The sequence below is a fragment of the Phoenix dactylifera genome, chromosome 9, assembly GCF_051530095.1.
Source record: "Phoenix dactylifera cultivar Ajwa chromosome 9, Ajwa_hap1_PhDact_Kaust_v1.1, whole genome shotgun sequence".
Taxonomy (NCBI): Eukaryota; Viridiplantae; Streptophyta; class Magnoliopsida; order Arecales; family Arecaceae; genus Phoenix; species Phoenix dactylifera.
The window spans coordinates 9,844,300-9,868,291 of NC_143198.1; the positions used below are offsets into that span (position 1 = coordinate 9,844,300).

Below are 23,992 nucleotides of genomic sequence, written 5' to 3' on the forward strand. Positions count from 1 at the left end.
AAAGTAAAAACAACCAAGGATTGGAATAGGGGATTGAGCATCCAAATAATACACGTGCGTGTATAAAAGAGATATACGTAAACTTGAAGTAAAAAATCCTAAAATCATATTTGACCCGTTTAGAAACTTAGGAAAGTAAATTCATATAGACTTATATCCAATATGCAAACTCATTTATATGATTTCACCTATTCAATAGACAAGGATCAGGAATAGAGGATCATAGATTGAGCATCCAAATAATACACATGTGTATTATATATATATATATATATATATATATATATATATATATATATATATATATATATATATATATATATGAAATTAAAGTAAAAAAATCATGATAAAAACTTAAACACTCTTGCACCATGGATTGAATCCTTTGTTAGAGAGAGAGGCGAGTACTACATGAGCTCGTTCCGTAACGAGCCTTGTCTACGAAGAGCAGAGCGACCTCATCTTGCTTGCTTCTGGCAAAGCTTAACGCTTCTAGCAATAGATAAGAAGCATTCTGGTATGGCACGCCCGCGCGTCTCGTGACTGTAATGGTTGGGGTTGGCTCTGCTCGCCGGTTGTGCTGCGTGAGCCTCCAGATGCCTCCAAGCAAGCGAAGTTCAAGTTCGAAAAAAATCCGTTCGAGAAAGAAGAAGATCAATTTAGGGTCGAACCACCCAACTTTTTTTATTATTCTTTATTTTTTACCAATCATTAATTGTATGACTTCTCTATTCATTTTGAATTTATGTTACCACTAATCTAGAAGTTTTAGAATTTTATGCACTATCTGTGATCCATAGCATTCAATAGGCTAAACCCAAAACTAACATATTATAATTGAGTTTGTGTCAACCAACCTAAGTCCAATTCAGTTTTCAAAAACTTGCATCTAAGCATGTTTATTTTGGATAGGTTAGAAAATGATCAACAAGCTTGCATTAAAAATAACCATTTTGAGTAGATAGTATGGTATAGCGTGACCCGTTTAATTGATAAAGTTATTGAAAGTTGATAGCAATAACCTGATCTCTGTCCTGATTCCATCATTATAAAGTTTATTGTCTTAATTAATTAGGCGTGATCTGAAAAATCCTCTCTTACTCTTTAAACAAGAAAGTTTAGATGGTTTATTAGTAAAACTTAAAAAATTAGGAGGAGCTGGATATTTAGCATCGATTTTGGTTGTTGCCAGGTGGCTAGATATATTTTACAAAATTATTCACCCTCCGTTGCCCCGGTGTGCCCTCAAAATCTTAGGAAGCTACAAGTATCATGTTCCCCAAACGACAGGACCTTATCTCTAGATATTCCGAGGAAAACAAAAAAATGGAAGCGAGCTCCGCCGTTTTCTTCTTCTCCGTAAAACCCCTTCTCCCTTTCAACCTCTGCAGCTCTTCTCCCTCCTCCTCCTCTTCCTCTTCTTCTCCGAGACATCTCCTCGTCGTAAACTTCAAGCCAAGAACTATAAAATCCCTGATGTTTCCTCCGTCTTCTCGAGGTTCTCTTTCCCTTTCGCCACCCTTCGCCGTTGCTGAAGCCTTAGAGCAAGTAGCAGACACTTCGGATTCTCCGAGAGGGGCGTCGCACAAAATCGACAAGAACGGGAGATTTTGCAGCCCGAGAGCTGCACGAGAGCTTGCTCTGTGAGTTTGTGCACTTGTTTTGGCTCAAAGTTAGAGTCTTTGGGAGTTTGGTTGCTTGTCAGGTTTCTAATTGGAAGAATTTTATTATTATTATTTTTTTGGACTGAGTTAGGTCAAAAAATATTTTGAACACGAACCATGAGGGATGTTAGTTTTTCCATAATTAAACACATGAAAAGAGTCATATTTTAGAGCGATGAAGAGAATACCGACCGAGTAACATGGAATGCATTATGAAACCCAATTTCATACTTGGTGATGCTTGGTATACTTAAAAGCCCACCGCGGGACACCAGAAACAGGCCCCACTGCCTATAAATTGGATCAAGAGCCCTCCGACAAACCGAGTCCCAGCGCCAACGCTTGTTAGGGTTTTCTCGGTCTCCGCGGCTCCTCGCCCTTCAGCTTGTTTGGGCGAGAAGCCCTTTTTACAATTCTTCCATGTTCCCTGATTTTTTTGATTTGATCTCTATTCTCTCCTTTCCTCCTGTTGGAAGATCTTATGCTAATTTCTTAGATTACAGGGTCATACATCGCTTCTCTGATATTTGCTAAGCTTTTCTATGGTTTCTGTTAGTGAATGATGTTGTTTTCATCCATTGTTTATTTTAGCTGTGTTTAAGGATGGCCTAATATTGCAATTGTTTGCTGTTGGATTTTGGGTGCAGCAAGGAATCTATCGTTAGGCCAAATGTTTCTCCTTCCTTTAGCTCCGAATCATCCTTTCTAGGGTTTTTCGGTGACAAGGTAGGTAAATTGCTTCAATTTCTTTTCCAGTTTTATCGATATATTTCAACAATTTCTTCGATTACTTTTGCGTTCTTTTTTTCTTTTCCTTTCTGTTTGTTGTGATTTGGTTTATGTATTCTATAGGCGTGATGTTGGATGATGAAGAAAATCATTCGGATTCCCATTGATTTCCGTAAGATGATATTATTAACCAGCTACTTCTGAAACATTATGCCAACTCACTTCCATTACGAAGATAACGCTTCGTCAAAGTAAAGTTTGGTTTTTGATTTTCTTTGGTTATTCCTCTCATGCTCGTTATCGACTTCGTTTTAAATTTCTACATGCTTGTCTTTCTTTTCTATTTTGGTAGCATATGGTTCGAATTCCACTCTATTGAAAATTTTAATGAGCCTGTGATGTGAGAAAAATATATTTGCTACTCTTGATGGGGAAACCCATCTGATGACAATCTACCACCAAGATCTCTGAGGCTCTAGTTTCCACTACCCTATTCAAGTCTTCTTTTTTCTGTTAAAAATCTCCTTTTTTATTTAATTTCTGTATGTTTAAGATTTAAACTATGGTCGCATAGTATAAATGTCATCAGGTCTCAAAAAACACTCGCATAGTTTAGATACTTTCATGAGCCTGTGATGATAGAAAAATATTTGTTGCTCTTGATGGGTGACCCATCTGATGATCATCAACTACCAAGATCTCTGAGGTTCTGTTTCTTCTTTTTTCTGTTTAAAATCTCATTTTCTATTTAAATCTTGTTTGTGTAAAAATTTAAATTTTGTGACCATTTCATACTAGGATTTTAGAATACATGCTTGTTGGATTTAAATAGTTAGCTATCATTTTACATCTGGATCTGTATAACATATTTTTAGACATGTCTTTTAAAAATTTTATATTTATAATTTCACAACCATAAGTTGATCAAGGTTTGAAAGATGAAAATTGATTAGTCGAATTTGAATTGATTTTACTGATTAGGCTGATAATTTTTAAATTTTTCACAGGTTGATGGTGCTAGTTAAGAATGTGGCACTTGCGGTGGATATATTCTTTATTTTCTAACAAAAATAAAATTTTTGGGGAAAGCGGTTGATTCTTTGAATTTGTTGTTACAACCACTCTGTCATCTTATCTACACTCAACTTATAATGTTTGGAGAAATTAAATTGATTGAGGAATGAGACTGAACTTACTTCAGCATGCCATGCATTAGATATTGGATTATATGTTGAATGCTGCGGAATCTAACATTATCCTTCTATATATCTCTTCTAGTCAAAATTGGTCATAACTCATTTGAGTTTTTGTTCAAGTCATTTTTTTTATAATTTAGTTCAATCTTAACATAGTCATATTTTAAGATGCAGAGCATAAAATGTTGACATTTGTATGGATTAAACCTTCTGTTTTTGGTAACTCTTTTCCAAAATGTGCAAATCCTACAATTGTTTGAAATATGATCAAACTCTTTCGACCCATCTCCCATCCATCTTATCTTGTCAGATTGGAGTAACCCACTAGTTTTTGCTTGTGATGACCATCTAAATGGTAAAATAATCTTTAATATGAATGGTTTGAAGTTTAGCACCATGTCGTGAAACATAATCTAGAGTTTTACATGAAAAATTGTAATGATTTAAATTGCAATGACAGTCCTTTATCCAATTTATACCTATGATGCCTGTCTAACTTGATGATCCCGATGGCTGATTTGAACTTTCTTTTTGCTAACCCTTTATTTGGATGCTGCAATATAAATCCATTGGAATCTATCCCATTTGTCTTGTCATCCACAGGTAGTCAGTTTTGATTTAAACTCAAAATGTTGCAAAATCTATTCAACCAACCAACCCAGATGGTACAACCATCTTGTTATTTTAAAAAAAATTGGGGGCAAATTTTTGTTATTTGTTAGCTGTTTGCTGATATTATACTTTGGAAGGTAAAAATTATAGTCTTTATTGCATGCGCTAGAATGGTTGTTGATGCTGCCAATCTTTGAGGCGCATTCCTATGGGCTCAATTTTCGAAATCAGCACACAATGAATGTAACCAATGGTAATGCACCTGGGTGAGTGGTGGCATGTAATGAATATTACGGTTTCATAGTCTGGCTTGGACTATAGACAATTTGGCTCAAGCCAATAAACTATTAATGTTAGTTTTTTGTAGAAGAAAATTTTAGAGACATTCACTTTTTTAGAGAGTTGTATATTGATTTTTTCTTTTTGATACATTGTTGTTTTTTGATAATTTATTAAGATTAAGCTCAGTCCCATGGCATCTCATGGCTATACTCCTTCTTGGATAAACGTTATATCAGTTAAGCCTAGATTAGTCCAATAAACTTGTTCCCTTATCATGAAGCTTAGACTAATTGAGAGCCCATTTGATATTGTTTTCATTTTTTATTTCTATTTTCAAAATCCCAAGAAGAAAGCACAATAGACAAACAACCTGCATGATAGAAACCATTTTGCATTTTCAAATTTGTTTGATCAAAACTTTCTCAGACTTTGGAAACATAAACTTATTGCGTTCGAAAATAAATGAAAACATAATGAACGTATAGTTTTGAGTCTCATGGGAATGCTGTCAGCCACATCAAGCTCCATGCTACTTTTTGCTAATTTGTGGATAAAGAAAGTCACAAAAATGATAATAGTATCAAACAGATCCATAGTGTTTAAGCTAGTATAGCATTTAGGTTTGGTAACCATGACTTGCTTTCTTTGATAATTGCTATGCGTACTCTAGAGTTGTATTCTAGAGTTTTTATGTTATTGGCTGATGAATTGTCTTGCTTTTCAAGGCTTAGTTACCAACCTTCCATTCAATAGTTGATCATAAAATCTAGCTTGCAGGTTTTCAATAGACTTGCAAGGGCGCTCTGGTGGCGAACCTCCGGAGGAGGAGGAGGTGGAGAACCTTCGGAGGCACTTCGCGATGGTCCTCAAATTGTCGGAGGACTAATCAAAGCCGGTAGGCAGCCTTGGGAGAAAGTTGCAGTCGTTATTTGGAGCCTTGGTCGATGGGTTCTGTTGAAGTGGGTGCCTCGTGAGGTGGCGGCGCACGGAAAGCTTTAGTATGAGGTGGAGGTGTCTCCCCTTGCCGACGACCATTTGGTGGTTAGGTTCAAATTGCAGGAGGAACAGGACACACTCTATTCGGTGGCCCTTAGGTGGTGGCGGGTGAGCTGTTGGCGGTGGAGCCATAGGCTCTTGACTTCATCCCTAGCCTGGACGTTGTCAAATCGGCGGAGGTGTGGCTGTGGATGTTGAAGCTCTTGGTGGAGTACTGAGACAAGGATATAATCTTGCAGATCACCTCAGCTGTAGTTCAATCGTTAGTCATGGATGGCTTTACCGACTAGTTGAAGAAGTTGGAGCTAGGGTTAAGTTGGCCATTGATGCCAATGAGTTGTTGATGCCGGAGATTCAAGTTAAGAGGAGGAATAAGGTTTTGGGGTAGCCTTTCATGTACGAGAATGTTCCGGATTTCTGCTACCATTGTGCGTGAATAGGGCATGCAGATGAAGAGTGAAATTTCCAGTGCCGGAGCTAGCAGTGGAGTTGTAAGATTTGCAGGAGCGTTCAAGGTCCATGGCTCCAATGGTGGTGGAGGTAGGCGGAGGCTAGGGGATTGGTGGCGAACCTGATACCAGCTTGGACGAGCAAGGTTTGAGGCCTATTTTTGGCCCTTGGCTGACGATTGCGAGGATCCGGCCGTAAATGTGAAGGGACTGCCGAGGATGAGGAAGATGACTGAGTAACGTTGGAGTTGTCAAGGTTGGGTTCCTCTTCCTCACGGGTGAGCTTCCCCTCCAATCGTCCAAGTTTTCTTAGCTCGTCGTCGAACTCGAATGGGTGGCAGAAGCCGACGAAGGTAGTGCATCAGCGATCGCCCTCGAAGGACTGGGTGATCGTTGATGGCGATGACTCGGGTGCTGTGGATGAGCAAGGTTGGAGGCCTATTTTTGGCCCTTGCCTGATGATTGCGAAGATCCGACCATCATAGCTTTGAAGGGGTTGTTGAGGATGAGGAAGATGACCGTGTAACCCCGAAGTTGTCAGGGTCGAGTTCCTCATCCTCACGATCGAGCTTCCCCTCCAACCGTCCTAGTTTTCTTAGCTCGTCGCCGGACTCGAATGGGTGGCAGAAGCCGACGAAGGTAGTGCATCGGCGATCGTCCTCGAAGGACCGGGTGTTAGTTGATAGCGATGACTCGGGTGCTATGGCAACTTAGGTGGGGATCCGAATCGGGTCAGGGTTTGACCTGTTGAGAGACTCGACTGACTCGATTGAGGAGACTGGCGGAGCCGGGCCAGGGACGAGCTATCTGGTGCATGGAACTGTAGGAGGGCAGGCAAGCCCCCCTTTATTTCCTCATTTAGGAGACTGATTCGGATGTATGGCCCGGTCATTTGTTTTTTGTGTGAAATTCAGCTTTCTAGAGACAGCCTCCTTCAAACACGGCGTCGGTTTCTAGCGACCTGGGATTCTTATGTCATTGAATCACTAGGTTTATTGGGGGGTATCATTGTTTTGTGGAAGCAGGATGTAGCCACTGTGGATTTTTTCTATAACTGCCCCCAGTAAGTTGTAATAGTAATTTTGGAACATAATGAACCTCCTTTGATTTTGTCGAATGTGTATTCTAGTACCGACTTTAGAGTGAGGAGGGCCCTATGGGGCGAGGTGACTAATCTTGTTGCACAAGGTATTCTGACCTTGATTGCTGTTGATTTTAACTACATCTAGGGGCCCATGGACAAGAGAGGAGGCAATGCCTATAGTGACAAAGTAGAAAGAAGGGAGTTTCATGACTTCATGGGGGCTAATGGGTTGGTGGATCTTGGCTTCTTTGGATCGAGGTTTACTTGGTACAACAACCATTTTAGTCATGCCAGAGTATGACAGAGGATTGATAGGGTTATAGCCTCGACGAGTTGGATTCAACACTTTTCTATCTATTAGGTTTATCACCTTTTTCGGATCGCTTCATATCATCGTCCGCTCTTGATTAGCATTGTTTCTAGCACTTGTCACCACAACCCATTTCGCTTTGAGAAGATATAGTTGTCGAATCCAAAGTCTTGGGACATCGTCCGTGGGGTGTGGGGGATTTGGTGCGGGAGATGCTATGTGGAGGGTCACCTACAAATTGGAGCTCACTAAGTGGAGGTTGCGAAGATAGAACTGGAAGGTGGCGGGTGATATCTTTAGAAGTTTCAATGTGGTGATGCATTTGTTGCTGACCTTTAGGGAATAGAGGATAATAGTGGTGTCTTATTAGAGGAGGAGCTAACTGATCTTCGACGAAAACTGGCTACACATCATTTTTTTTTGCGGCATGAGGAGGTATTATGGCGGCAGAAGTCAAGAGTTCCGTGGATTAGAGAAGGGGACATGAACATTAGGTTCGTCCTCCGATCTACCATCATCAAGAGAAAGAGAAACTTGGTCCGATTGTTGAGAGATGAGACTGGCAAAGTGTGGAGGAGGAGAGTGGGGTTAGATAGGTGATGTTCGATTTTTTCAGATCCAGGTGGATGGAGGGCTGCGATCGAGAGGTGGCCAACTATTTTTTGCCCCTAGATGTTGGGGTTGGGGAAGCAGAGAATGCTAGACTCGTCGAGTCGGTCTTGGAGATCGAGGTGGTGGGGAGGGGCATTTTGGGCCTTGGCGGAGGATAAGCCCACCGCGGTACACCGCTCAATCTCCTCCGATTACAACAAAAGTGTACAAACATGAAGATCCTCACAAACCAAGAGAGACATTTTGATGCTCCTATCTTCTGAGTAATACCCATTGAGTAATATGGATGCATTATGGATGCATTATGAAACCCAATTTCATACTTGGTGATGCTTAGTATACTTGAAAGCCCACCGCGGGACACCAGAAACAGGCCCCACTGCCTATAAATTGGATCAAGAGCCCTCCAACAAACCTAGTTGTGATTCCATAGGCTATTCAAATTTTCTTCTTTTTAGGAACTAAACAATCTTATATCTTTGCAGTGAACCTAATGTATACCTTGGTAACTCTCAGCTTAATGTACTCTACTTATGCCTTGTTTTACTTCCAGCTTATGGATCATGCCTATGTTTTCTGTGGTATAGTTTCTCCTTTGCATATATATGCACACCCATTTAATTCTCCAGAAATTGGATGGAGAGAAACTTTTAACTGTTTCATTATGGAAGCAGAAGCCTACGGCTCATAACATTCCTAATGCAGGATCAGCCTGCAGCAAGAATTTTGGAGCTCTGCATTCTTCACCTTGCAATGGCAGAAGTAACAGTGATAGGAACAAGGCACCAGATTGTCATAAATGAGGTCAGTTATCCTCCCCCTTCAGCCTACCTAGTGGGTTTTACCTTATCATCTTACTCATTATTTGAGTGTCTTTCGCGAAGGCGGTTGATCTTGCAAAACGATTCTATGATGGCTGTGCTCCTAGGATTATCAATGGATGCCTCCGGACTTTTGTCAAAGATTTCAGTGCAATGGATGCTGTTCAGTCTTTGGAATCATCAAAAGCTTGAAATTTAAGGACATCTTTATAGCAGATCGGATTGGAAGCAGCGGCAAAAGTTAAAGAAATCCTCATTCTGTTTGTCAAAGGCTAACGGTCATGTAAAGTGGGAGTAGGGAAAACTGCAGGTTAATTGTGGTGATCAAAAGGACTTGATAAATTTCCATTGGTTACTGGGAGAACCAAGGGTGGGGAGAAAACGAAATGTACTTAGCCTTAGAAATGAATCACGAGATCCATATTTTTTACGCATGATTAGAACCTTTAGTTTTATTTTGATGAATATTGTGCCCACATCTGTATTACAAAATAATTCAGACGAATGCATTGTAGATTCTGAGTTTTTGTATTACTGATACCATATTCACATATTTGCATTTTGTTGTACAAGTTATATTGTAAGATGTGGTGAGCTCGAAGAACTTCCCAACTAAATAACTCATGTAGTTATTTTATAAGAGAGATGTGTTTTTTTTTTTATTTTTTTTATTATGGAAGAGTCGTAGGTTTTGAGTATTCTTGGTTTTTGTTCTTCTCTCTTGCCAAATATTAAGAATTTCAATAACCATCTGAAAGAAAGATATGGCTTTGTGATTCTGAGGGCATAACATATATCCATGTCAATATACAAAATGAGCGAGTCAAGACGAAGATCCATACGCTTCATTATATTGAACATATAAATGGAACCAAAATTTGTGATTCATATACATTCTAGCTTTGTCTTGGGAAAAAATAAACCCATTCTATTGTTTGAGGAGCCCTTCATTTCATGATTTTTTGGTTGGTTAAGAAGTCTCTAAATCATTTGAAGGTGTCGCTTTTAAGTACTTTGGATGATAGATATCCAAACTTACAAAGCTCAAATGCTGTGGTCGCCTCATCTCCCTAAAATCCGATTTGTGTCCAAGAATCTCATTAACAACTAAAATTTTTTGTGGTGCCATCTGTACACCGTAAAGTGCAATGCATCCTTGAATAGCTGCCATCAGAAGATGAATGACTATCAAACAATGTACGTGACTATCAAACAATGCACGCCATATATGACATGACGTGCACTTTTGGATTATTTTGTTTGATGGCTATTTATTTCTTGATGGCAGTCATCCAAAACTAGGGCTGCAAATGGGTTGGGTCGACCCGTGACCCGACCCGACCCAACCCGCTTAAGACCCGACCCGACCCGCATTTTAGGACCCGCGGGGCCGGGTCGGGTCCTAAATTTGGACCCGTTCTATTTTTCGGGTCGGGTCGGGTCTGCCCAATTTCGACCCGCACCCCGACCCGACCCGACCCAATTTTTTGGACCATTTTTTTAAGACATGCAGCCCATTGGGCCGCAGGCCCGCAGTGCTACTGACTACTGTGCTCTGTGCTTTGCCCGCAGCCCGCAACGGATGATATATAAATCATCCGCTGGACCGCTTCACCTGTTGGACCCCTTCCTCCCTTTTTCTCTCCCGTGCGGCGCAGCGGCTGTGCCCTAGCCCTAGATCTCCCGTGCGGCGGAGGATCATCTGGAGGAGACGAGGACGTCGAGGAGTAGACCGCTTCCGTGCTCGGTGCCCTAGATCTCCCGTGCGGCTGTGCCCTAGATCTTGAGCTGCGGCGGAGGATCATTTGGAGAAGAGTAGCCCGCTTCCGTGCTCGGTGCCCTAGATCTTTCGACTTCCGACTCCCCATTCCGCGGATCTCCCTCTTCCCATTCTTCGGCGTCCCAAGGTATGTCCCTCCTCCAGTCCTCCGTATTTTTTTTAGCATAGGCCGGGAGATGGTTCCGGCGAAGGGGGCTTATCTTGTAACAGGGCAACGACGCCGGACTTGAGGGAGAGGGAGAGGGAGAGGTGGGGGTCGTCGGGGTCCTCGAGGATAGTCGGAAGATTTGGAGGAGGGGCGTGCCACACTTGGAGAGCATCATTTCGGCCTACTTGTTTTATTTTCTACCAATCTGTGAGATCTAACCTAGTTTGCACAATTTTTTTGAGATTTAATCATAGTTTTCAAGATTTTATATGCACGACATTCTCTCTGCTAAAGTCTTCCTTGATCTGGTTTTGAACAGTGCTGTGGTTTTTGTTTTTTTTTGCATAACTTGTGATATTCTGCAAGAGGTTTTGAACAGTGCTGTGGTCTTCCTCGATCTACTTTCTCTGCTTGGGTCTTGACTGGAGGATCCATATAGTAGGGATTTCTATAGTTGGCTTTGCATGCTGTAAATTATGAAAAAACATGGATGGTGGAGAATGAAATTCAATGAATACGCTATAAGCCTATGAAATAGGTTAATGTCCGTATGCCTGTATATTAATTAGCTCCTGTATATTAATTAGCTCACAATAAGTTTAGATTGTCCGTATGCCTGTATATTAATTAGCTCCTGCTAGTGTAACTGTGTAACAGTGTAAGTGTGTAACTATTCAATTGAAATCTGTACTCTCAAGTTGAAGTTTCTACTCTGAAGAAGGAATTTATTTATTTATATTTTTGGTGGCAAATTTTTGTCCTTATATAAATTTAAAATATTTGTTACTTATTCAGTTATTTGTCATAGATATACATCGTTATTAAGCCGTTAATTTTTTTGTTTTCATTGTATAAAGTTGCATTTTATGCTCATACATCTTTATTTAATGCTTGCATGCAAAATAGGTTAATGTCCGAGATGGATAGCAATGAAAACATGGCTGAAGTTTCAAGTGTACTTCGTTGTAGTGGTTCTCAAGTAATGGAGCCTTCTAATACAGATAGCTCTAAAACGAACAGAAAAAGGAGGTCGGAGATATGGAATCATTATTGTGAGGTAGAAAATCAAAAAGACAAGGCTAGATGCAATTATTGTCATTTTATTTTTTCAGCTGATCCTAAAAATGGGACAAGCCATCTTCACAAACATGCAAATATTTGTAAGGCAAAAAAATATAATGATAAGAAACAGAAAATATTAATAGGCACCGTGACTTCAAAAGATGGTGTTCCATTGAACGAGTTAGTTCCCTATTCATTTGATCAGGAAAGAAATCGTGAGGACCTTGCAAAGATGGTAATTCTACAAGAGATGCTATTTACAACAGTTGAACATCCAGCATTTCAGACCTTTGTTAGGAACCTTAGACCAGAATTTCATATTGTTTCAAGGACAACATTGTCTTCTGATTGCTTTAAAATTTATGAAAAGGAAAAATGAAGACTTGAAGATTTGTTCAAGATGAACTGTGGAAGAATCAGCTTAACATCGGACATGTGGACATCAAATCAGACATTGGGATACATGTGTCTCACTGCACATTATATCACTAATGATTGGAAACTGAAAAAGCATATTATCAATTTTAAGTTGGTTCCTTCACCACATACAGGCTTAGTCATTAGTGATGCTATAGCTAACTGTATTTTATCTTGGAATATTGAGAAAAGGTTGGGTTCAATCACTCTTGATAATTTGTCAGCAAATACAGTTGTAGCAACAGAACTTCAAAAACAATTTAAAAAAGATTTACTTTTGGATGGTAAATTCTTTCATGTGCGTTGCTGTGCACATATTCTTAATTTGATTGTGAAGGATGGGTTGAAGGTAGCGGAGGGTGCTATTCATAGGATCCGCGAGGCTGTTAAATATATAAAATCATCTCAAGGAAGGTTGGAATTATTTATGGGAATTGTGAAACAATTCAAGATGAATGGTAAAAAACGGATATGCTTAGATGTACCTACTCGTTGGAATTCTACATATCTCATGTTAAATGATGCTATACAATTCAAGGATGTATTTATGCGACTTGTGGCCCGGGATCCTAATTTTGAAGGTGCGCCAACTGAGGAAGATTGGTCTCAAGGCATCATTATTTGTGACTTCTTAAAGGTTTTTCATCTTATAACTGAAGTTTTTTCACAAACAAAAAATCCAACTGCAAATTTGTATTTCTATGAGATTTGGAGAATAAATATGCTCTTGATTGAAGAATCTAGGAGTTCAAATGCAGTTGTGATGATGATGGCTTTAAAGATGCAAGAAAAATTTGACAAGTATTGGAAGGAATGCTCTCACATTCTTGCTGCAGGGGTTGTCCTTGATCCAAGACATAAGATGAATCTTATTAGATATTGCTTTCAGACAATCCATGGTAATGATGATCGTGCTTCATTTGAGATCAACAAAGTGCATGATGTTCTTCAAACTTTGTATGATAATTATGCAATTTTATATGGCACAAATGTCTCTCTTAATCAAGTGGATGAGAGGGTGTCTACATCCCATGGTGGAAGAGATGAGAATCGTTTTATGCATGGCTATAAAGAATTCATCCATGGAGTACAAGTTACCCAACCATCTAAGTCAGAATTAGAGACTTATTTGGAAGAGAAGGTATTTTACGATCTCTAATTTGGATGCTTACATTAAAATATTAGTCAATAATACTAATAAAAATGACATGCCATTTAATTTTTTGGAGCAGATTCATCCATTAGAAGATCAAAATTTTGACATTCTACAGTATTGGAAATTCAATGAATCAAAATATCCAATATTGTCTAGGATGGTACGTGATATCTTGGCAATTCCCATTTCTACCGTTGCATCTGAGTCTGCCTTTAGCACTGCTGGCAGGGTTTTGGATGATTTTCGTAGTAGTCTATCTCCGAATACGGTTGAGGTATTGGTGTGCACACAGGATTGGCTTCGAGACAGCTTGCCTCATCTTGCAGGTTCAATTTCTATAACATTCATAAATTTTATCATGCATCAGTTGTACTAGTGCTTTAAAACTTTGAGATTTTTAATTTCATATTTTCTTCATTTGTAGATGATCCACCTTCTCATACAAAATACAAGATTGAAGATTACGAAACTGTTGTTGATATTAATATCGATGATTAACTTATGCTGGTAAGTAGTAGAGTTCATCTTCATTATTATGCTTACATTTGAATTCTCCGATTTGCATCATTTCATGTGACATGACCACCTACTTGCATCATTATATATGTTGCTATCAGATGTAGGTGCAAGCAAAGAGAAATTTATGATTCCATGTGTTCAAGTTAGAAGGATGTATACATTGCATGACAAACCTGTTTACATAACCAGCAAAGACAGCATAACTTCAAAGCTCCTGCACAAACATAAAAGTGTACTCATTGATGCTTAAACTTTATAATTTTATAGTATAATGATTGTAAACTGATGTTGCTTCTTTGCTTTATGCAGGATGGTGGTAATCTATCTTAACTAATGGGACAAGTCATCTTCACTGAACATGATGTTGATGTTGATGTTGATGTTGATGTTAATTGCATGATGTTGATGTTGTGATGCATCCTTTTGGATTGTCATATGGGGTAGAATTTTGCTGTGATGTAGTAAATTGTAATGTTGTGATCCTAAATCTGTGACCCAGGTTGTAATGTTGTTGTTTGGATTGTCCTTTGTCATATGGGGTTGAATTTTACTTTGAAAAATCCTGTGATGCTAATACTGTAACCAGCTTTGATTATAAACTTACATCTTAGTGCATAGGTGGTGGAATTGAAGTGTCTATTGGCCTTTGTCCTGTATGTCTCATGTTTACTAGTGGATATCAATAATTGGAATGGTTTGAGAAAGAAGTTGTTATAATTCTTTAGGTGTTTGACTCCTCCTGACAAGTGTGTTTTTTGTTTCTTCTTTTCTTGATGCAGACGAAGTGAACCAAGAAGGCTGGAATTGTTGGCAAATATGGTAACCAAATTCTTCATAGCTGTTTTCCTTTGCTTGTCTATTTCTACCATTGCAGTAGCTGTTGCCTATTTTCTCCGATTTATTGTCATGTCTTGGGATCCAGGTACCAGATATGGTGCTAGTTTGCGAAAGCAAATCAAGAAAATGGAAGTCTCCCAGCATGCCAAGTATTTCTGTGAGTTCTGTGGAAAGGTATCATCTCATCTCTTGCATTGAGACTATCTTGTTGTTGATTATTATCTTATTATATGCTGACTGCAAAATGCTTTTTTTATTGCTCGTTATGAAGTAAGAAAATTGTGCTTAAATTTTAATCTTCGCAACATCAACTCGAAGTGGACTGAAGTCTGCTGAAAAGAGATAGGTATCTAAATACAGTTGGGAATTTATGATGAATCAAGTTAACAGAAGGCACTGAGTTGAATTAGTAGAATTCATGAAGTTCATGTTCAAAATTTAGTGTTCCAAATGACCACCTACTTGCATCATTATATATATTGCTATCAGATGTAGGTGCAAGCAAAGAGAAATTTATGATTCCATGTGTTCAAGTTAGAAGGATGTATACATTGCATGACAAACCTGTTTATATAACCAGCAAAGACAGCATAACTTCAAAGCTCCTGCACAAACATAAAAGTGTACTCATTGATGCTTAAACTTTATAATTTTATAGTATAATGATCGTAAACTGATGTTGCTTCTTTGCTTTATGCAGGATGGTGGTAATCTATCTTAACTAATGGGACAAGTCATCTTCACTGAACATGATGTTGATGTTGTGATGCATCCTTTTGGATTGTCATATGGGGTAGAATTTTGCTGTGATGTAGTAAATTGTAATGTTGTGATCCTAAAACTGTGACCCAGGTTGTAATGCTGTTGTTTGGATTGTCCTTTGTCATATGGGGTTGAATTTTGCTTTGAAAAATCCTTTGATGCTAATACTGTAACCAGCTTTGATTCTTTATGAATAGCAATTCCAAGTTGCAACTGTTCAAACGTTTATGTTTTAGATGGAAAGTTGCACCTGTTCAAATGTTTTAGATGCAGGTACTTGCAGTCTCAATGTTGGACAAGTTGATTTTGTTTTAGATCTGAACCTATTTTGAATGTAACAGATGGATAAATGTGTTTTGAATAAGCTAGATCTAAACCTGGTTGATCAGTTTGCCTTCAATTTTTTTGGTGAAACGTATTCTGAACCGGTTTTGAATGTAACAGATATTGAATTGTTGAGCTTGCAGCCTTTATTTTCACGCTTCCAGCCTTTCAGGAGGAATTGTTGAGCTTGCAAAAGGCTTCACCTGATGGTGAATTGGTGAATCGGTGATGGAGTATTGGAGTTGACAAAATATTGAATTAAAAATGCAAATCCGACCCGGACCCGATCCGGACCCGACCCGGACCCGATCCGGACCCGACCAGATCCGGACCCGATCCGACCCGAATGACCCATCGGGGTAGGTATGGACCCGACCCGACCCGATCCGTTTTTCAACCGGGTCGGGTCTGGGTCCAAAATTAGGACCCGAACATGCAACCGGGTCGGATCGGGGTCACCTAGGACCCGACCCAACCCGACCCATTTGCAGCCCTATCCAAAACTGCACAGTATTTTATGGTGTTGTGCGCGCCCTGCAGAGGATCCGTGCTCTTTTATTAATTTTTTTTTTTTTGGACTGAGGTAGGTCAAAATATTTTGAACATGAACCATGAGGGATGTTAGTTTTTCCATAAACTCATGAAAATAGTCATATTTTAGAGATGAAGAGAATACCGACCGAGTAACATGGAATGCATTATGAAACCCAATTTCATACTTGGTGATGCTTGGTATACTTAAAAGCCCACCGCGGGACACCAGAAACAGGCCCCACTGCCTATAAATTGGATCAAGAGCCCTCCGACAAACCGAGTCCCAGCGCCAACGCTTGTTAGGGTTTTCTCGGTCTCCGCGGCTCCTCGCCCTTCAGCTTCTTTGGGCGAGAAGCCCTTTTTACAATTCTTCCATGTTCCCTGATTTTTTTGATTTGATCTCTATTCTCTCCTTTCCTCCTGTTGGAAGATCTTATGCTAATTTCTTAGATTACAGGGTCATACATCGCTTCTCTGATATTTGCTAAGCTTTTCTATGGTTTCTGTTAGTGAATGATGTTGTTTTCATCCATTGTTTATTTTAGCTGTGTTTAAGGATGGCCTAATATTGCAATTGTTTGCTGCTGGATTTTGGGTGCAGCAAGGAATCTATCGTTAGGCCAAATATTTCTCCTTCCTTTAGCTCCGAATAATCCTTTCTAGGGTTTTTCGGTGACAAGGTAGGTAAATTGCTTCAAATTTTTTTTCCAGTTTTATCGATATATTTCAACAATTTCTTCGATTACTTTTGCGTTCTTTTTTTCTTTTCCTTTCTGTTTGTTGTGATTTGGTTTATGTATTCTATAGGCATGATGTTGGATGATGAACTGAAACATTCGGATTCCCATTGATTTCCTTAAGATGATATTATTAACCAGCTACTTCTGACACATTATGCCAACTCCCTTCCATTACGAAGATAACATTTCGTCAAAGTAAAGTTTGGATTTTTGATTTTTTTTGGTTATTTCTCTCATCCTCGTTATTGACTTGGTCTTAAATTTCTACCTGCTTGTCTTTTTTTTTCTTATTTTGGTAACATATAGTTGTAATTCCACTATATTGAAAATTTTGATGAGCATGTGATGTGAGAAAAATATATTTGCTACTCTTGATGGGGAAACCCATCTGATGACAATCTACCACCAAGATCTCTCAGGCCCTGGTTTCCATTACCCTATTCAAGTCTTCTTTTTTCAGTTAAAAATCTCATTTTTTTTATTTAATTTCTGTAAATACCACCTCCAGCTCACGCCACTCTCTTCCGTCCCTTTTCTCTCGAAAATCGAAACAACGTGGGTTTTTTTCTTGTCCTTCCGGCCATCCCCTAAGCTCCCAGGCTCTACTTTCACAACCGATGCCCCGGTCGCATCGGTCTCCTCCATCCGCCCATCTCGGAAGAAGAAGATTTGCATAAGAAGCTCTTCTTTTTTGCTCTGGGTCAAAGGTATGAATTCTTGGGCCTTCTCCCTTTCCCTTTTTATCGTTTTTGGTGCTTCTTTTTGTGGTTTGAGTTCTTGGCTTTTTTTTTTGTTCGTTCTTGGTGCTTCTTCCTGAGGTATGGTTTCTTGGTCTTCTCCTTTTTTTTGCTCAATCGTTTTTGGTGCTTCTGCTTGAGATCTTTTGTAAGAAATTTTTCTCTTCGGCTCTGATCATTGTTTATGTTTCTCGGGATCGTACTTAGATATCTCTCCTCAGAAAATTTCGATTTTCGACTTAGGATTTTAATGGGTGTTCCTCCATGCTTTTTTATTTTTTTATTTCTTTTTATTTTTCTAGACTAGAGTTTATAAGGAGAAAATAAGATTTCGATGCTTGGTATGTTGTGAGCTGTATTTCTAGTCGTCTAACGACTAGAGCTGTCAAAAGAGATCATGGATCACCTACGAATCCACTATCGCCACAGCTTCGATACCGTTTCATGTCATGATGAATCTTAATTTGATGATTAGTTGGATGATTAGAAGTACAACTCACAACATACCGAGCATTATATTCTTATTTTCTCCTTATAAACTCTAGTCCAGAGAAATAAAAAGAAATAAAAAAAATAAAAAGGATGGAGGAACACCCATTGAAATTTTAATTCGAAAATTGAAATTTTTTGAGGAGAGATATCTAAGTTTGATCCCGAGAAACATAAACAATGATCGGAGCCGAAGAGAAAAATTTCTTGCAAGAGATCTCAAGCAAAAGCACCAAGAACGATCGAGCAAAAAAAAGGAGAAGGCCAAGAATCCATACCTCAGGAAGAAGCACCAAGAATGAACAAAAAAAAAAGGCTAATAACTCAAACCTTAAGAAGAAGCACTAAGAACGATCAAAAGGGTTTTGGAGAAGGCCCAAGAATTCATACCTTTGACCCAGAGCAAAAAAGAAGAGCTTCTGATGCAAATCTTCTTCTTCCGAGATGGACGGATGGAGGAGACCGATGCGACCGGGGCATCGGTTGTGAAAGTAGAGCCTGAGAGCTTAGGGGATGGCCGGAAGGACAAGAAAAAACCCACATTATTTCGACTTTCGAGAGAAAAGGGAGGGAAGAGAGTGGCGTGAGCTGGAGGTGGTATTTATAGGCTATGACGGATACTATGTGAGTCGGTTATAAAGCCATTACTTTGTATGGATTACTTATGCAAATAGCATGAACCGGATAGGCTATACGATGTGAGTCATATAAAATACACGTAACTATGTATAGTTGTTTCTTTGACAAAGGCGATTTAAACAAGGAAGCGTCGACTATGGATCCGATTGGATATGGATCCAGGTGAGCAGGTGCATGAATGTTCCCGCACACGCAGAATAACATGCCTGGTGCAAAGGAGGTTAGGCTTGCACTCTGATTTTTTTATTCGGCATTGTAGTGAACCTTGTTGGTGGTTGCTTGATGAGCTGGATATTTCATAATATATAATTTAGAGAGGTACCTAAAACTAGTCATGCTGATTAAATACAGGTGTCATGAATGCAAAAAAACCAATGAAGAGAAGGGGCATATATTGGATCAGGTTAAGTCACGTCTAGACTGATATCAATAAAACTTTTATCCAATCCCGACTTAGCCCACTTTTAGGTCAAAAAGTCAAAGTCCTATCATAACACATCTTAAAAGTACAAACCGAACTTGAAAACAAAAGCCAACCTAAGCTCCCTACATGGGAGACAACAAGAGAGAGAGAGCTTTGAGCCTCCATGTTTCTAGCCAATTTGAATAGAAAGTGGGGTAAAGGTGTTGATGATTACACCACCGCTCCACGGGTATGTTGATGGCTTTGTCTTAGATAAATAATAGTGACTGTTGAAATAAGCACAATCAATTAATTGCAGCCAGAAATCCCATCATAAGTAAACAAAAGGAACACAAAGACATACCAGGCATCCATATTTTGATGATGCTGCAGAGAACAATACCTTGATCGGATGGTTTAGACCAGTGATTGACTAACTGATTGGCCTTTGATGGTGGAATTAGTTATCTAACATGATTATGTTCAAGAAAATAAAAACACATTGCTAAAAAAATTAAAAAGAAAAGAAAAGCATACAATATCTTTCTTCTCTTTAGTATGGCTGAGAATAAGTGTACTTCAGCTCATGGGCCAAACTTTTATTGTCTGGTACAAATCATCAAGCCAGTCTGTTTAACAATTTTGCGTGCTATTTCAAATTCAGGCCCGGTCCGTTTGTCCTCCTTAACACCATACTTAATCGAATGCCTGTCATCGCCACATCATTACTCTGCATGTCACGCCATGCCTAGGCGGGGAATATGGTCCTTAAGTGATTAAATGTGGTATTATTTCGCTAGAGAAAAATCCTTTTATTTGAACATAGTATACATGAGTAAATCAAGTGGTGTTGGATATACATTGGTTTATAGATATCTGCTCCAGTGTGCTACCAAGATTCTCTAAATGAAACATCATCAAATTAGGAAAAAAATTATAAATTTAAAAATGATTCATCACCATATGCTAAATAAAACATCTACAACCTACAAGTTTATAATCCATTTCGAGACTTTAGAATTAAAGACCAAGGATACAAGATATAGGTTTAGGAGAGAAGAAGATCGAGAGAGGGAAGTAGAGTCAGTTGCTGGAAACAAACTAGGTTGTCGGTGGCCCGGTCAGATTGAGCCCACTCAGTTGCAACTTGAAACCAATCAGTTCGTTTAGAGCTCAGCCTAAGCCTGGCCCAAGTCCCAGCGAAGATTATTCAGAACTATAGGTAATTTCTCCCTCCCAATCGGGTTCGGTTGGAACCCCTTAAATTTTATCCCAATCAAAATATTCTGGCTTCCTGGGTTTCTCAAATAGTCAACATTTAGGGCCTGAAAACGACCAGGGTTTTCGATATCAATTCCATATAATTCACTGCATAATGTTTTAGTCTAATTCGAAGTGTTCAAATTGACATTGTAATTATTATATTACATCATAGATTGTTCTATTGACACTATGGTTATTTAATATAAGTAATGAAATTGATGAAGTTTTTTTAAGTATTATAGCTAATAATTCAATATTGATTGTTACATAATTATATAATAATTAAATAGATCTTACTACTCAAAGATCACCGAGGAGTTGAACGTTAAACTAGAGGAACAACAGCTAGGCTCGAGTGCAATCTTCCAAAGTTTTTTTGAACTATCATATCATCCCTTGGCATGCCTTGTGCTTCTAACTTGCAAGTATGTACAACAAAGATTTTCCATGTTTTTTCCTCCTTTGTCTTGTGTGTGTGGGATTGGTTTAACTCACATAAGCAGAAAATGATTCACTAACATTCACCATGACCTTCTATACACTACTATGCAATAATGAATTATAAGTTCTCTATTTATAATGACCGCTTAAGCTGTACAGGCTTAACGTGAAAATAGGAGCAGTACCAAATTGCTTTCTTTGTTAAGGTCTACTTTCAGGAAGATCATGATAGTTGGGGTCCTCAGTTGCTGTTCTTGTTGCACCAAGTTGGACTAAGCTCAGCTATCCTTTTCTATGAGTTCATTTTTCTCCAGTGAAAAGCATTGATTGTACCATAAAGTTTAATCTCTTCTTTCACAGTACAATCATTATTCTATTCATTAGATAAGAATATTACAGGTTCTACCCACTAATTTGATGATGTTACTAATGTAGATTGAGGAATGTTCCTCTAAGCCAATGGGTAGCATTATTGATGGTATGATTCTTCTGATGCTTATTATTTTCTTGTTGGTGTACATGTAATTTGTTGTTAGCAGAATATGGTGGAATAGTGTAGCTGGATCTTCTTATTTCTCCTTTGAGGAAGAATAAAACTATGTAATCTTCTATAAGAATTTATATGCTTGATAGTTAATACCGAAGAAACAGCTGCATATGAAAATGTTTGTAACATTCTTCAGAAAGTCTTCTCTTGATTTGGTTGGGCAATCTGCTACTATTTATGTTTTTAAGTGTTTATATGCAGGAAACAGAAGCATTATGCTTTCCAAAAAAGTAAGTTTGGAGAATATGGCATGAGATGCTGGTATTATGTTTCTAAATTACCATGTGGCTATTAATTTGTTTAAGCGCAGGGACATGAGATGAGTGGGAGATCCAAGGACCTGATGACTCAGTTGCAGTCTGCAAAAAATAAGTTTGAAGAAGTAGAAGCGAAAAAAATCTGAAATTAATATATCAATCAGCAAGGCATTTCTTTGATTACAATTGATGGAATCAATTTACAATTATGGATGGGGACTAATGTTCTGTAAGTCGAGCATCCTACAATAAGAAAATGCAAATGATTTTCTTTCGTAGCAGTCAAAGCTGGCTTGTTGAGCAAGTAAAGCACCAAATTGAGAGTGTTCCAGGGGGTCCATCAAACCAAATTAATAGATGATTGGCTATCATTCCTTCCAAGGTCAGTCCACAGAAATCTGTTCTGCTTCATGTATGTTATCATATGATGTGCTGGTTCATCCAGTCTCCTTTGATGGAAATGGATGAGGATGCCCTGGAAGAGGAATACAAAGCTCTGTTGGCTGATAACACTGGAGAAATGGAATACCGGAACTCTCTAGAGGTGTATTCTGGTTTGAACTTCTGCTGTATTGATTTGATAGTTTACCTGTTTTTATTGCTGATGCTAGTATCTTTTACTAAAGATTTTGCTTTGTATCAGTTCGTCTATGGTGTTAGTAGGTCTTAAATCGCCTGATATTTTTGCAATTCATTGTTTTGTGAACAATCAACTTCTTTATGGTATCTGTTATTGGAGATTTTCAATTAATTTCCTCCGGGGACTAGGTTTAGAGGAATAAACCTGGCTTACCTTCTGTATGTGTGCTAATGTTGTGAAATATCATGTTTTGTGTGCAATCGGTAATCATTCTGATATTTTTGTAGTTGCATTCTTGCTTGATTGCAGACACCGGAGCTTCTTCAACAAGAAATGGTCATCCTTTCAATAAAAATAAAAGAAAATGGTATGCATCAGAGTGAGAGTTCAATCACATTTTCGTCATATAGATCAGTGAATTTTGTGTACTTTGTCTTCAATAGATCTTACTACTCAAAGATCACTGAGGAGTTGAATGTTAAACTAAAGGAACAGCAGCTAGGCTCGAATGAAATATTCCAAAGTTCTTTTGAACTATCATATCATCCCTTGGCATGCCTTGTGCTTCTAACTTGCAAGTATGTACAACAAAGATTTTCCATGTTTTTTCCTCCTTTGTCTTGTGTGTAGGATTGGTTTGACTCACATAAGCAGAAAATGATACAAGATGCTTGCCCAGTATGCTTTCACCAACATTCACCATGACCTTCTATACACTACTATGCAATAATGAATTATGAGCTCTCCATGTATAATGACCAGTTAAGCTGTGCAGGCTTAACATGAAAATAGGAGCAGTACCAAATTGCTTTCTTTGTTAAGGTCTACTTTCAGGAAGATCATGATAGTTGGAGTCCTCAGTTGCGGTTCTTGTTGCACCAAGTTGGACTAAGCTCAGCTATTCTTTTCTATGAGTTCATTTTTCTCCAGTGAAAAGCATTGATTGTACAATAAAGTTTAATTTCTTCTTTCACAGTACAATCATTATTCTATTAATTAGATAAGAATATTACAGGTTCTATCCACTAATTTGATGATGTTGCTAATGTAGATCGAGGAATATTCCTCTAGGCCAATGGGTAGCTATATTGATGGTATGATTCTTCTGATGCATCTTATTTTCTTGTTGGTTTACGTGTAATTTGTCGTTAGCAGAATCTGGTGGAATGGTGTAGCTGGATATTCTTATTTCTCCTTTGAGGAAGAATAAAACTACGTATTATTCTATCAGAGTTTATATGCTTGATAGTTAATACCGAAGAAACAGCTGCTTATGAAAATGTTTGTAATATTCTTCGGAAAATCCTCTCTTGATTTGGTTGGGCAATCTGCTGATATTTATGTTTTTAACTGTTTAGATGCAGGAAACAGAAGCATTATGCTTTGCAAAAAAGCAAGTTTGGAGAATATGGCATGAGATGCTGGTATTATGTTTCTAAATTACCATGTGTTATTAATTTCTTTAACAGCAGGGACATGAGATGAGTGGGAGATCCAAGGACCTGATGACTCAGTTGCAGTCTGCAAAAAATAAGTTTGAAGAAGTAGAAGCAAAAAAAATCTGAAATTAATATATCAAGCAGCAAGGCATTCTTTGATTAC

At 38.5% G+C, this 23,992-nt stretch overlaps 2 protein-coding genes and 5 non-coding genes across 6 annotated transcripts; all 7 read left to right on the forward strand.

Moving 5' to 3' along the window:
* The window catches only part of LOC148702441 (zinc finger A20 and AN1 domain-containing stress-associated protein 9-like), a 68,769-nt gene that overhangs the window by 20,254 nt on the left and 24,523 nt on the right, over positions 1-23,992 (forward strand).
* On the forward strand, positions 2,522-2,602 carry LOC120112688 (small nucleolar RNA R12). Its single transcript, XR_005514259.2, has one exon. It is a non-coding gene; the product is annotated as a small nucleolar RNA R12 (small nucleolar RNA).
* LOC120112624 (small nucleolar RNA SNORD24) lies at positions 2,784-2,868 on the forward strand. Its single transcript, XR_005514197.1, has one exon. It is a non-coding gene; the product is annotated as a small nucleolar RNA SNORD24 (small nucleolar RNA).
* LOC120112667 (small nucleolar RNA SNORD24) lies at positions 3,021-3,102 on the forward strand. The gene has a single exon (XR_005514242.2). It is a non-coding gene; the product is annotated as a small nucleolar RNA SNORD24 (small nucleolar RNA).
* LOC148702444 (zinc finger BED domain-containing protein RICESLEEPER 2-like) lies at positions 9,462-14,314 on the forward strand. The gene is made up of 4 exons (XM_089925318.1): positions 9,462-13,303; positions 13,395-13,644; positions 13,743-14,069; positions 14,147-14,314. Exons 1-3 carry the CDS (start codon positions 12,146-12,148, stop codon positions 13,814-13,816), a joined length of 1,482 nt encoding a protein of 493 aa, XP_089781444.1. The 5' UTR covers positions 9,462-12,145; the 3' UTR covers positions 13,817-14,069; positions 14,147-14,314.
* LOC148702446 (small nucleolar RNA R12) lies at positions 17,107-17,187 on the forward strand. Its single transcript, XR_015969218.1, has one exon. It is a non-coding gene; the product is annotated as a small nucleolar RNA R12 (small nucleolar RNA).
* On the forward strand, positions 17,372-17,456 carry LOC148702447 (small nucleolar RNA SNORD24). Its single transcript, XR_015969216.1, has one exon. It is a non-coding gene; the product is annotated as a small nucleolar RNA SNORD24 (small nucleolar RNA).

Coding starts and splice junctions, on each gene's coding strand:
- LOC148702444 (XM_089925318.1), top strand. CDS start 12,146: ATGAACTGTGGAAGAATCAGCTTAACATCGGACATGTGGACATCAAAT. Junction 13,304..13,394: donor AGACTTATTTGGAAGAGAAG/GTATTTTACGAT, acceptor TTTTTGGAGCAG/ATTCATCCATTAGAAGATCA. Junction 13,645..13,742: donor CAGCTTGCCTCATCTTGCAG/GTTCAATTTCTA, acceptor CTTCATTTGTAG/ATGATCCACCTTCTCATACA.